General features: G+C 48.1%; 1 protein-coding gene across 1 annotated transcript in view; it reads right to left on the bottom strand.

Annotated features, from left to right (window-relative positions):
* syne1b (spectrin repeat containing, nuclear envelope 1b) overlaps positions 1-13,634 on the bottom strand; it is a 124,453-nt gene that overhangs the window by 31,185 nt on the left and 79,634 nt on the right. Inside the window, exons 92-110 of the mRNA XM_029426616.1 lie at positions 13,027-13,179; positions 12,777-12,959; positions 12,449-12,586; positions 11,976-12,161; positions 11,760-11,882; positions 11,494-11,676; positions 11,134-11,277; positions 10,735-10,923; positions 10,435-10,575; positions 9,878-9,991; positions 9,646-9,807; positions 7,311-7,505; positions 6,512-6,679; positions 4,722-4,913; positions 1,888-2,019; positions 1,508-1,608; positions 628-754; positions 426-554; positions 50-205 (exon numbers count right to left, since the gene is read on the bottom strand). Of these exons, the coding sequence (XP_029282476.1) occupies positions 50-205; positions 426-554; positions 628-754; positions 1,508-1,608; positions 1,888-2,019; positions 4,722-4,913; positions 6,512-6,679; positions 7,311-7,505; positions 9,646-9,807; positions 9,878-9,991; positions 10,435-10,575; positions 10,735-10,923; positions 11,134-11,277; positions 11,494-11,676; positions 11,760-11,882; positions 11,976-12,161; positions 12,449-12,586; positions 12,777-12,959; positions 13,027-13,179 (2,916 nt within the window). The remainder of the gene's footprint in view (positions 1-49; positions 206-425; positions 555-627; positions 755-1,507; positions 1,609-1,887; positions 2,020-4,721; positions 4,914-6,511; positions 6,680-7,310; positions 7,506-9,645; positions 9,808-9,877; positions 9,992-10,434; positions 10,576-10,734; positions 10,924-11,133; positions 11,278-11,493; positions 11,677-11,759; positions 11,883-11,975; positions 12,162-12,448; positions 12,587-12,776; positions 12,960-13,026; positions 13,180-13,634) is intronic.

Genomic DNA, 13,634 nt, shown 5'->3' with positions numbered 1-13,634 from the left:
CGGAACACACATGACCTTCTGAGAACGTGCACAGACACACGGATTGTACCTCCTGCGTCTGCAGCTGCGTGTCTGCGTGTTCGGCCAGCAGCACGGAGCCTGAGAAGACGTTGTTCTCCACCCCGTCCAGCCAGCAGGAGGTGGAGGACACAGCGGAGTAGAGCTGCTGTTCCATCTGCACCACCTGCGCCTCACCGCCGCCGGCCTTCAGACACACAAAGAGTGTCGCAAGGTGAGACATACTGACCCACACACGACACTGGCAGGTGTGGAAGGTGTGTTTTCTTTTTAAACGGTGACAACAGACAAATCACCAGCTCTTCACTTGTGTTCTCTCTGCTTCCACCAGAGAGAGGAACATGTGACAGGAAGCTGCTGGTATCAGAGGGTTAACGTTATATGTTAGAGTGTGATAGTGTCAGTACCTGGCTGCTCAGGTCCTCTACAGTCTGTCTGAAGCTGCCGTACAGACAGTTCAGGGAGGACTTGTCAGCCGCTGCTTCTCCTTTAAACAGGGATCCAGCTGCGCTCACACGAGAAGCTCTGGAGTAAACCTGCAGACACAACAGCTGTAACACCAGCGCTCTGCACCTCCTGCTTCATGTGAACAGTAGCTCCACAACTCACCGGCTGCTTGAGGTCCTGCTCCAGAGTCTTCTGCAGGAGCTGCAGTTTCGTTTTCAGCTCCAGTCTCAGACTCTCCCACTTCTGCTTCATCTGCTGCCGAGCCGCCTGAGAGACGAGCTGCGAGGAGCTGCAGACACACGGGGAGTCAACAGGGAGTGTGTGTGTGTGTGTGTGTGTGTGTGTGTGTGGATGTGTGTGTGTGTGTGTGTGTGTGTATGTGTGTGTGTGTGTGTGTGTGTGTGTGTGTGTGTGTGTGTGTGTGTGTTACCTGGTGCTGCAGGGTGAGACCTGCTGGATGTGTGTGTGTGTGTGTGTGTGTGTGTTACCTGGTGCTGCAGGGTGAGACCTGCTGGATGTGTGTGTGTGTGTGTGTGTGTGTGTGTGAGTGTGTGTTACCTGGTGCTGCAGGGTGAGACCTGCTGGATGTGTGTGTGTGTGTGTGTGTGTGTGTGTGTGTGTGTGTGTGTGTGTGTGTGTGTGTGTGTGTTACCTGGTGCTGCAGGGTGAGACCTGCTGGATGTGTGTGTGTGTGTGTGTGTGTGTGTGTGTGTGTGTGTGTGTGTGTTACCTGGTGCTGCAGGGTGAGACCTGCTGGATGTGTGTGTGTGTGTGTGTGTGTGTGTGTGTGTGTGTGTGTGTGTGTGTTACCTGGTGCTGCAGGGTGAGACCTGCTGGATGTGTGTGTGTGTGTGTGTGTGTGTGTGTGTGTGTGTGTGTGTGTGTGTGTGTGTGTGTGTGTGTTACCTGGTGCTGCAGGGTGAGACCTGCTGGATGTGTGTGTGTGTGTGTGTGTGTGTGTGTGTGAGTGTGTGTGTGTGTGTGTGTGTGTGTGTGTGTGTGTGTGTGTGTGTGTGTGTGTGTGTGTGTGTGTGTGTGTTACCTGGTGCTGCAGGGTGAGGCCTGCTGGATGAGGATCTCTTCTCCTCTGCTGGCCACAGACTGAAGCAGCTTCTTCTGCTCTGCCAGCTGCTCCTCCAGCTCCTGCATTATATTAATATATATATATGTATATATATATATATTAATATATATATATGTATATATATATATATATATATATATATATATATATGTATATATATATATATATATATATGTGTGTGTGTGTGTGTGTGGTTCAGGTTCATTTCATTTATCAGCTTTAACACACTTCTGAATCAAAGAGTAATATTAACTATATTAAATATTATTAATATATTAAGTCTGTCAGGATGTGTTCTTGTGCAGCAGATCACTTCAGTAATAAGAAGTGTGTGTTACCTTCTGTCTCTGCAGACTGTCCTGGTGCTGCTGGCAGCGGGTGGTGCGGGCCTGGGCCAGCCAGTCCTGCACACTGGGACTGTGAGCGAGGCTGCAGTCTGACCCACTGTCCTCCTGCTCCTGCAGCGAGCCCTGCACACACACACACAGTTATATGTTATATATACGTTATACATGTTATATATATATATATATGTTATTTATGTTTAACCTGCTTCTGTAGCGAGCCCTGCACACACAGAGTTATATATATGTGAGAGGTTCAGGGACTAGCCTAACATCAGGTGAACAGTGAGAGGTTCAGGGACTAGTCTAACATCAGGTGTACAGTGAGAGGTTCAGGGACTAGCCTAACATCAGGTGAACAGTGAGAGGTTCAGGGACTAGTCTAACATCAGGTGTACAGTGAGAGGTTCAGGGACTAGCCTAACATCAGGTGAACAGTGAGAGGTTCAGGGACTAGTCTAACATCAGGTGAACAGTGAGAGGTTCAGGGACTAGTCTAACATCAGGTGTACATTGAGAGGTTCAGGGACTAGCCTAACATCAGGTGAACAGTGAGAGGTTCAGGGACTAGTCTAACATCAGGTGTACAGTGAGAGGTTCAGGGACTAGTCTAACATCAGGTGTACAGTGAGAGGTTCAGGGACTAGTCTAACATCAGGTGTACAGTGAGAGGTTCAGGGACTAGTTTAACATCAGGTGTACAGTGAGAGGTTCAGGGACTAGTCTAACATCAGGTGTACAGTGAGAGGTTCAGGGACTAGTCTAACATCAGGTGAACAGTGAGAGGATCAGGGACTAGCCTAACATCAGGTGAACAGTGAGAGGTTCAGGGACTAGTCTAACATCAGGTGAACAGTGAGAGGTTCAGGGACTAGCCTAACATCAGGTGTACAGTGAGAGGTTCAGGGACTAGTCTAACATCAGGTGTACAGTGAGAGGTTCAGGGACTAGTCTAACATCAGGTGTACAGTGAGAGGTTCAGGGACTAGCCTAACATCAGGTGTACAGTGAGAGGTTCAGGGACTAGTTTAACATCAGGTGTACAGTGAGAGGTTCAGGGACTAGTCTAACATCAGGTGAACAGTGAGAGGATCAGGGACTAGTCTAACATCAGGTGTACAGTGAGAGGTTCAGGGACTAGTCTAACATCAGGTGAACAGTGAGAGGTTCAGGGACTAGTCTAACATCAGGTGAACAGTGAGAGGATCAGGGACTAGTCTAACATCAGGTGTACAGTGAGAGGTTCAGGGACTAGTCTAACATCAGGTGAACAGTGAGAGGTTCAGGGACTAGTCTAACATCAGGTGTACAGTGAGAGGTTCAGGGACTAGCCTAACATCAGGTGTACAGTGAGAGGTTCAGGGACTAGCCTAACATCAGGTGTACAGTGAGAGGTTCAGGGACTAGCCTAACATCAGGTGTACAGTGAGAGGTTCAGGGACTAGCCTAACATCAGGTGTACAGTGAGAGGTTCAGGGACTAGCCTAACATCAGGTGTACAGTGAGAGGTTCAGGGACTAGTTTAACATCAGGTGAACAGTGAGAGGTTCAGGGACTAGCCTAACATCAGGTGTACAGTGAGAGGTTCAGGGACTAGCCTAACATCAGGTGTACAGTGAGAGGTTCAGGGACTAGCCTAACATCAGGTGTACAGTGAGAGGTTCAGGGACTAGCCTAACATCAGGTGTACAGTGAGAGGTTCAGGGACTAGTCTAACATCAGGTGTACAGTGAGAGGTTCAGGGACTAGTTTAACATCAGGTGAACAGTGAGAGGTTCAGGGACTAGCCTAACATCAGGTGTACAGTGAGAGGTTCAGGGACTAGCCTAACATCAGGTGTACAGTGAGAGGTTCAGGGACTAGCCTAACATCAGGTGTACAGTGAGAGGTTCAGGGACTAGCCTAACATCAGGTGTACAGTGAGAGGTTCAGGGACTAGCCTAACATCAGGTGTACAGTGAGAGGTTCAGGGACTAGCCTAACATCAGGTGTACAGTGAGAGGTTCAGGGACTAGTTTAACATCAGGTGAACAGTGAGAGGTTCAGGGACTAGCCTAACATCAGGTGTACAGTGAGAGGTTCAGGGACTAGCCTAACATCAGGTGTACAGTGAGAGGTTCAGGGACTAGCCTAACATCAGGTGTACAGTGAGAGGTTCAGGGACTAGCCTAACATCAGGTGTACAGTGAGAGGTTCAGGGACTAGCCTAACATCAGGTGTACAGTGAGAGGTTCAGGGACTAGCCTAACATCAGGTGTACAGTGAGAGGTTCAGGGACTAGTTTAACATCAGGTGAACAGTGAGAGGTTCAGGGACTAGCCTAACATCAGGTGTACAGTGAGAGGTTCAGGGACTAGCCTAACATCAGGTGTACAGTGAGAGGTTCAGGGACTAGCCTAACATCAGGTGTACAGTGAGAGGTTCAGGGACTAGCCTAACATCAGGTGTACAGTGAGAGGTTCAGGGACTAGCCTAACATCAGGTGTACAATGAGAGGTTCAGGGACTAGCCTAACATCAGGTGAACAGTGAGAGGTTCAGGGACTAGCCTAACATCAGGTGAACAGTGAGAGGTTCAGGGACTAGCCTAACATCAGGTGTACAGTGAGAGGTTCAGGGACTAGCCTAACATCAGGTGAACAGTGAGAGGTTCAGGGACTAGCCTGACATCAGGTGTACAGTGAGAGGTTCAGGGACTAGCCTAACATCAGGTGTACAGTGAGAGGTTCAGGGACTAGCCTAACATCAGGTGAACAGTGAGAGGTTCAGGGACTAGCCTGACATCAGGTGTACAGTGAGAGGTTCAGGGACTAGCCTGGAGCAGCTCACCTGGATGTTGCTCTGCTTGTCTTGCAGCATCCTCTGCAGCTCCAGCAGGCTGCCCTTCAACATGCGTATCTTCCCGGCCAGCAGCTCCGCCTCCTGCCTGGTCTCCGTCCGGCCCTCCAGCAGCAGGTTCTCGCTGTGCATGGTGAGCTCAGACAGGGCGAGCGCCTTCTCCTCGATCTCCAGCAGCATGTTCTGCAGCAGCAGGAGGAGACAGGCCAGCTCAAACATGGTGTGACCCCCCAGCTCTCACACAAAGCCCCTACAGCAGCAGCCTGCCCCGGCCGCAGCACAGGGGGAGCTGACCCTCGCCTCTCATCCTCGGGCTGCCCTCCGGCCTCGCCTCCTGAGCAGCACACTAATCCTTCACGCTGCTCTCACAGCACACATGCTCACAGGCAGCTCCTCACTGCGGAGCGTCAACGCTGTTCCAACTTTGTTTTCTAATAGCATCACCACTGTGCTATTGTTAGCTTCACTAACTCTCCAGGATTCACCTACTTGGATATTCTAGCAGCTTTGTCACCAGCACCAATCCCCGCAGCCAGATCTATTAATGGTCCGACAGCCCCCCCCTCCCGACTGCTCCGTCCTGCGCTGCCAACTGTCAAACAGAGACGTCTGCATAATCTGCTTAAGAGCAGTGCTGCAGCGTGTGAAGCTCAACTAATGCTCCTGTTTACACACTGAAGTCCTGATGCTCCGCATGTCTTCATGGAAACTAAACATGAAGCAAAGGACGGATGTAAACAATCCAAAATAATAACACCTTAAATACAGAACTGCAGTCCACGCAGATATACACAATCATAAGGTGAACAGGGTCAAACAGGTAACTCACAGATATCATGAAGCTTCCCCACTTCATGACTCACATCAACACAAGTTTATATTACAAGTGTTTAATATGTACATGAGGCGTTATGTAATGTAGCTGTGGAGAGTTTACATCTACACACACAGTTACACACACACACTCTCATGTTCTCATGTTTCCTCTCGTCTCACAGGAGACGAGTTGGAGGCAGAATATTCAGCAGAGCAATAACAAAATACAGAATTCCTCTAAACAAGTTATTGCTGCTGTCTAGTGACACACAGGGGACTCTGTAACACACAGGGGACTCTGTAACACACAGGGGACTCTGTAACACACAGGGGACTCTGTAACACACAGGGGACTCTGTAACACACAGGGGACTCTGTAACACACAGGGGACTCTGTGACACACAGGGGACTCTGTAACACACAGGGGACTCTGTGACACACAGGGGACTCTGTAACACACAGGTGACACACAGGGGACTCTGTAACACACAGGTGACACACAGGGGACTCTGTAACACACAGGGGACTCTGTGACACACAGGGGACTGTGACACACAGGGGACTCTGTAACACACAGGTGACACACAGGGGACTCTGTAACACACAGGGGACTCTGTAACACACAGGGGACTCTGTAACACACAGGGGACTCTGTGACACACAGGGGACTCTGTAACACACAGGGGACTCTGTAACACACAGGGGACTCTGTAACACAACACACAGGGGACTCTGTGACACACAGGGGACTCTGTAACACACAGGTGACACACAGGGGACTCTGTGACACACAGGGGACTCTGTGACACACAGGGGACTCTGTAACACACAGGTGACACACAGGGGACTCTGTGACACACAGGGGACTCTGTGACACACAGGTGACACACAGGGGACTCTGTAACACACAGGGGACTCTGTAACACACAGGGGACTCTGTAACACACAGGGGGCTCTGTAACACCTGACACTCAGCGAGCTGCTCCGTCTCCTCTGCAGATTGCTCCTCCAGCATGAAGGAGGCGGTGAGGCTCATTGTGCTTAGCCAGCGCTCCAGATCTCCTGCCTGGCAGTGCAGGAGCTGCACGGCCTGTTCCTGCTGCTGCCCCTCCAGACGCTCACTGATGCGCTCCTGAAGACACACGGCTCAGCATCACAATGCAGTGACACAGAAATAAATGTCATCCATCAATAAAGAGCAGCTGTTAGTTATGGATGGATTTTCTCACAGTTGTATATTTCTGAGGTACGTATGAACTATGTAGAGATGCATCTTTCCTTTTCTTTGTTGAAGTCAAACTGAAAATGTATTTTGTCTTAAATTAAAAACCTTGAATATTTGTGAAGCTCTTTGTTCTCTTGCAGTGTTTGCACACTTGTGTATTATCATATCACTTATTTCATGTTTCATATTGTAACCACATGTAAGTCAGAAGTCTAATAAAAAATGTTCCAGTTAAAAAAAAAAAAAAATTCTAACTTTAAACTCAAACTATTTAAAAGATATTTAATTTAATGAGTTTAATGTCCAAATTCTGACTTTGAACTGAAATACATGATGTGGCTCACATCCTCTTCAGGCTGCATGCTTCATTTAGAAATCTTACCTGCGGCCGCCGTGTCTTTGCACTTTACAGTCTTTACACAGTGAGCATGATGGACAACAGCTGGTCACATATATATATATATATAAAATGAAGGAAAGGAAGGAAATTTAAGTGTCAAATTGGTGACGTGTATATCTGTGTTCAGTCATGACGTACCTCCAGTATCTGCTGTTTGCCTGAGGCCTTCATGTGGATGGTGGCCATCCTCTCGGCTAACACAGCGAGAGACGAGTGCATGGCCAGCTGGTCGGCCACGTCCGAGTCCGCAGCATCGAAGGCCAGATCCTCAGTGAAGCTCGTCTGCAGCACGTCGATCTCCTCCTGCGCGCTCTGAATCTCTGCGATCAGACCCTGCAGGGAGCCACTGCAGGTGTTACAGGCCGCAGACTCTACTGCAAACTCTACTGCAGACTCTACTGCAGACTCTACTGCAGACTCTATTGCAGACTCTACTGCAGACTATACTGCAGACTCTACTGCGGACTCTACTGCAGACTATACTGCAGACTCTACTGCAGACTCTACTGCATACTCTACTGCGGACTCTACTGCAGACTATACTGCAGACTCTACTGCATACTCTACTGCGGACTCTACTGCAGACTCTACTGCAGACTATACTGCAGACTCTACTGCATACTCTACTGCGGACTCTACTGCATACTCTACTGCGGACTCTACTGCAAACTCTGCTGCAGACTCTAGTGCAGACTCTACTGCAGACTCTACTGCAGACTCTAGTGCAGACTCTACTGCAGACTATACTGCAGACTCTAGTGCAGACTCTAGTGCGGACTCTACTGCAGACTCTACTGCATACTCTACTGCAGACTCTACTGCAGACTATACTGCAGACTCTACTGCATACTCTACTGCGGACTCTACTGCAGACTCTACTGCAGACTCTACTGCAGACTATACTGCAGACTCTACTGCATACTCTACTGCGGACTCTACTGCATACTCTACTGCGGACTCTACTGCAAACTCTGCTGCAGACTCTAGTGCAGACTCTACTGCAGACTCTACTGCAGACTCTACTGCAGACTCTAGTGCAGACTCTAGTGCAGACTCTAGTGCAGACTCTACTGCAGACTCTACTGCATACTCTACTGCATACTCTACTGCAGACTCTACTGCAGACTCTAGTGCAGACTCTACTGCAGACTCTACTGCGGACTCTACTGCAGACTCTACTGCAGACTCTACTGCAGACTCTACTGCGGACTCTACTGCGGACTCTACTGCAGACTCTACTGCAGACTCTACTGCGGACTCTACTGCAAACTCTAGTGCAGACTCTAGTGCAGACTCTAGTGCAGACTCTACTGCAGACTCTACTGCAGACTCTATTGCAGACTCTACTGCAGACTCTACTGCATACTCTACTGCGGACTCTACTGCGGACTCTACTGCAGACTCTACTACTCTACTGCAAACTCTGCTGCAAACTCTACTACATACTCTACTGCAGACTATGCTGCAGACTATGCTGCAGACTCTACTGCAGACTCTACTGCAGACTCTAGTGCAGACTATACTGCAGACTCTACTGCAAACTCTACTGCAGACTCTACTGCAGACTATACTGCAGACTATACTGCAGACTATACTGCAGACTATACTGCAGACTATACTGCAGACTCTACTGCAGACTATACTGCAGACTCTACTGCAGACTCTACTGCAGACTCTACTGCAGACTCTACTGCAGACTATACTGCAGACTATACTGCAGACTATACTGCAGACTCTACTGCAGACTATACTGCAGACTATACTGCAGACTATACTGCAGACTCTACTGCAGACTCTACTGCAGACTATACTGCAGACTATACTGCAGACTATACTGCAGACTATACTGCAGACTCTACTGCAGACTCTACTGCAGACTATACTGCAGACTCTACTGCAGACTCTACTGCAGACTATACTGCAGACTCTACTGCAGACTCTACTGCAGACTCTACTGCAGACTCTACTGCAGACTCTACTGCAGACTCTACTGCGGACTCTACTGCAGACTCTACTGCAGACTCTACTGCAGACTCTACTGCAGACTCTACTGCAGACTCTACTCTACTGCAGACTCTACTGCAGACTATACTGCAGACTATACTGCAGACTATACTGCAGACTCTACTGCAGACTATACTGCAGACTCTACTGCAGACTCTACTGCAGACTATACTGCAGACTCTACTGCAGACTCTACTGCAGACTCTACTGCAGACTCTAAATTAAATTACAACTCACACATTTTGTAATAAACACTGCAATAGGTAATTCATTACAAAAGGTGTTCAGGCTGTTTATTACAAAATGCAGGTGTTATTACATATGTGTAAAGGTTTTACATTTTGTACATATTGTTATTACATAATGTGTTATTTATATATATATATAAATATATATATATACATATATGTGATAGAGAGATGAACATACAGACATGACTTGATGACAGTAACTCTCCTGTGAGACTGACCTGGTGCGCCTTCACGTGGCTGTCGGGGCTGCGGTCGGCCTGCAGAGGTTCGCTCAGCCGGGCCTCCAGAGCCTCCATGCTGGAGGAGATGGACTGCAGGGAGCCCTGGTAGTGCTGCTGCTTCTCCAGAGCTTCATACAGAGAGCGCTGCTTCTCACTGATCTGTGGGAGACGAGGTGTTAGTCCTGAAACATGAGCCTCATCTCACCACCACTCATCATTATTCACTCACCACGTTCTTCAGAGTCTCCCAGGAGCGCTGCAGGTCGTCCAGGTTGCCCACAGACTCGAACGTCGGGTCGTATAGTTCTTGGATCGGAGCTCTGGTGAGAGTTCCTCTTCCCGTCTGAAAGACATCCACACATCAGCAGGTAAATAAAATAAATATTTCTATAATCATAATCTTTGTTGGTCATATTGAGTTGGTTTGTTCATGAGTTCACAAACTCTGGATAATATGTTAAGTTGAGCTGCACAGATTAATCGATTACTTGTCAGCTGTTTACTTTATCAGCAAGTGTTTTGATAATCGATTAATCAGTTTGTTATTAATTAAATTCTCTGATTCCAGCTTCTTAAATGTGAAGATCTTCTACTTTCTTTATGATATTAATCTGAACATTTTTCATCCTTTTCTAACTCTTTACAGACCAAACAACTACGAACAGAGACAATAACAAACACATGAATGAGAGTTAGTTGCAGCTGATTGAGAGTGAAAGGTGACGGAGAACAAAGATTACTGCAAAAGAAAGAACAATGTGTGTGTTTCTGCTGACTGGCAGGTACCTTGGTCATAGTAGGCTCAGTATATGTGATGGGCGAGGGAGAGCGGCACACAGGAGGAGAAGACACCTCGCTGTTGGCGCCCTCCTCCCCAGACTCCTCCGTCACAGGAGACAGCAGGGTGTGACAGCGGCCCGCCGTCATCTGACACGCCAGGCGGGGAACATCGACACAGGAGCACACGTGCAGAGAGCGGGAAACATTAATGCTATGAAAGTGGCACTATGCACCTAATCTGAAAAGCAGGCAAAGAAACAGCAGAAGGTGTGATTGAGCTCCGTCAGCACCCTGACGTTCTCTTACCACGAGGGCCTGCGCCGAACATTTCTTAGATTTCTCTGCGTCCGGCTCCTGCAGCCCCTCTGGCAGCCCCTCCACGTCACTCACAGTCAGCAGCATAGTGGCGTGTTTGGCCTTCACTGCCAGCATCTTGCATTTAGAGTTCAGGGAGGCGATCTGCTCCTGGTAACCTTTGATCTTCTGGGCCAGTTCCTATTCAAAGAAACACAAAATGTGCAACTTATTATGCAGTTCTGAGGAAACAGAGAAGAAGAAGTGGAAGTGAACTAGTCAACAGATGAACTGTAATGTTGCAGATCAGTGGGTCAGCAGGACTCTGTGAAGCTTGTTCATGACAAACACTTTATTTGTTGTGCCTGTGTTACACAGATGATGTCAGAGAAGGTGCAGCGAGTGTTGCACCTCGTGGTGGAGGATCTGCGCCTGCAGCTCCTGGATGTTGTTGGTGGGGATCGGTCGGTCCTGAATGACGCGGTGAGCTTCTTCTATCAGACCCTGCAGGTCTCTCACTTCCTGCTCATACTGCTCGTACTGCACCACTGCCTCCTGGATACAGACACTTACTGTTAGAGGGACAATGTTGTGCAGACTTCACAAAGACTGATGTTTATATGTACAACTTTATATAAGACATATTAAGATGGAATAATAGGATGTAAAAGACAACAATCAGACGTCACTGAGACTTCTAATCAAATCAAATGTTGTGTCAGAGTGCAACATGCTGTCACTGAGCTGCAGCAGCAGCGCCCCCTACTGCACCTGCAGGATGTTGCACTGCTGAATGGCCACGTGCTGCAGCTGACTGGCCTCCTGCTGCAGCCGCAGCGCCGTGCGGCAGATGGCCAGGTTGGGCATCACTTCCTCGGGGACCCGCAGCGAGCTCTGACACAGCTGCACGGCCTGCACCTGCTGCTTGAAGCTCTCCATATCTGCCAGCAGACGCTGCAGACAGACACAGTGTACATGGTGTTTAATGTGCAAAGCAAGGGGCTGTCTGACCGGTGCTCTGAATGTGCTGTGGTTACCTGTCTCTGAGCCAGCTGCTCTTTGAGGCTCTGCCGCGCCAACTCTGGGGAAGTGAGAGTGGCCTGGACCTGCTCCAGAGCAACATGCAGCGCCTTCACCTCACACTCCAGGGCCTCCATACTCTGAGCACATGAAATACAGCAGGCACAATATTCAGCAAGGTCTAAGGACTACCACTCCTTCAGGGAGAGTATGATACAAGCATTAGTCTGCACCTTATCTGCATCTTCCAGGCTCTGCAGCCGCGTCTTCATGCACTGCTGGAGCTCCTCGGTGTGTCGACTGAGTTCACAGACCTGCTGGCTCAGAGACTCCACCTGCAGCACCTCAGACAGGAGCTCCACTTTCTCTGCCATCGACTCCAGATCTCCATGCAGCTCCCGAGACTCCCGGAGGACAGCCTGAAGCACCAGGGACACAAGCAGTGACTGAACGCTGTGTATGCATGAACAGTGTGTGGAAGCTCTTTCCTTACATCTTTCCTTCTCTAAAGCACATGAAGAATAGATATTTATTAGATATGACAGCCGCAGGGCGACTACAGACATCAGAGCCGCTCAGGTCCAACGTCCCTTCGTCGTTTCATCCATAATTAGCGTATGAGTTTGTGAAGTCACAGTGACCTTTGACCTCCAAGATCTAATCAGTTCATTCTCGTATTTGAAGAGGTCGTCTCCGCCCGACTCACCTGGTACATGCGTATCTGCTCCTGCAGGTGCACAGAGGAGTTCCAGATGATGTTGGCCCTCACCAGGCTTTTAGCTTTCTCCGACCACCTCACGATGAAGTCCAGCATCTCGTTGTACTCGTCGAGATAGCAGACAGCCTGTGTGTACAAATATACACATTAAAGGGCACCGGCATACGTATATGTACTCCATGTGTAGTATCTCATTACTAATTATTATCTTTCATGTTGAAAAAAAGAAAATTGTATGAGAGACGAACAAATGTTTGGTTGATATTTGCTAAATGAAAAAATGAATAAATAAATAGATGGAAAGATAAATGTGTACCTTCTTGAGCCAGTTGTTCCTGCAGTCTGCGAGCCGCGTCGTGTGGTGGTGCATCTCTGACAGTTTGCTGATGGCGTCACTCAGCTGTTTGGCCAGCAGCGGGTTCCTGCGGCCAAACTCCTGAACGGCGGCGTCCAGCTCGGAGAGCGTTCGACCGCAGCCGTCCAGGTCCTCCGCCAGGCTCTGAGGGGGGGCAACATGTGTAACTTCATGGACTGACAACATGAATGACAGTGGAACTTGAACTCACCTTGACTTCTTCTTTGGCGTGATCAACATCAGGAGACTTCTCCTTGAATTTGTCAGAAACTGCTTTGAGCTTCTCGGAGACGTCGTGGATCCTGGAGCTGAAGTCTTCTTTGATCTCCCGCGTTCTCTGGATTTCTCTCTCTCTCGACAGAACCTGCAAACAACCAGCGTCAACTAATGACTGAAGAGACGGGAACCACTGTAGTGCAATATATACTTTATTATGGTGCTGCTCATTTATTACATGTGTTCGTCTCTTTATTTAACATTTGGGATAAAATAAACATATTTAATGTTTCCTTTATTATAAGTTAGGTTCATTATCTTTAATGTCATTATCACTATTTCATTATGATGTTTATAATCACCTTCTTTTTACAAGCTGTACATTCAATAATAAATTATTATTACATTTATTTTAACTATTCATTTTATTTCTGTGTATTTATGTATTTAAAGTTTCTTTTTATTCCAGGTGAGCTTCATTAATAAGTTATATATGTGGTGATCACTGCTTTACTATATATATATATATATATATATATATATATATATGCTATAGTTATCCTCTGCCGCTGCGTGCTGCCTGTGCAGCTCAGACTCTCTGAT

The sequence above is a fragment of the Cottoperca gobio genome, unplaced genomic scaffold (assembly GCF_900634415.1).
Source record: "Cottoperca gobio unplaced genomic scaffold, fCotGob3.1 fCotGob3_212arrow_ctg1, whole genome shotgun sequence".
NCBI lineage: Eukaryota > Metazoa > Chordata > Actinopteri > Perciformes > Bovichtidae > Cottoperca > Cottoperca gobio.
This window is presented reverse-complemented; position numbering and strand designations above follow the sequence as displayed.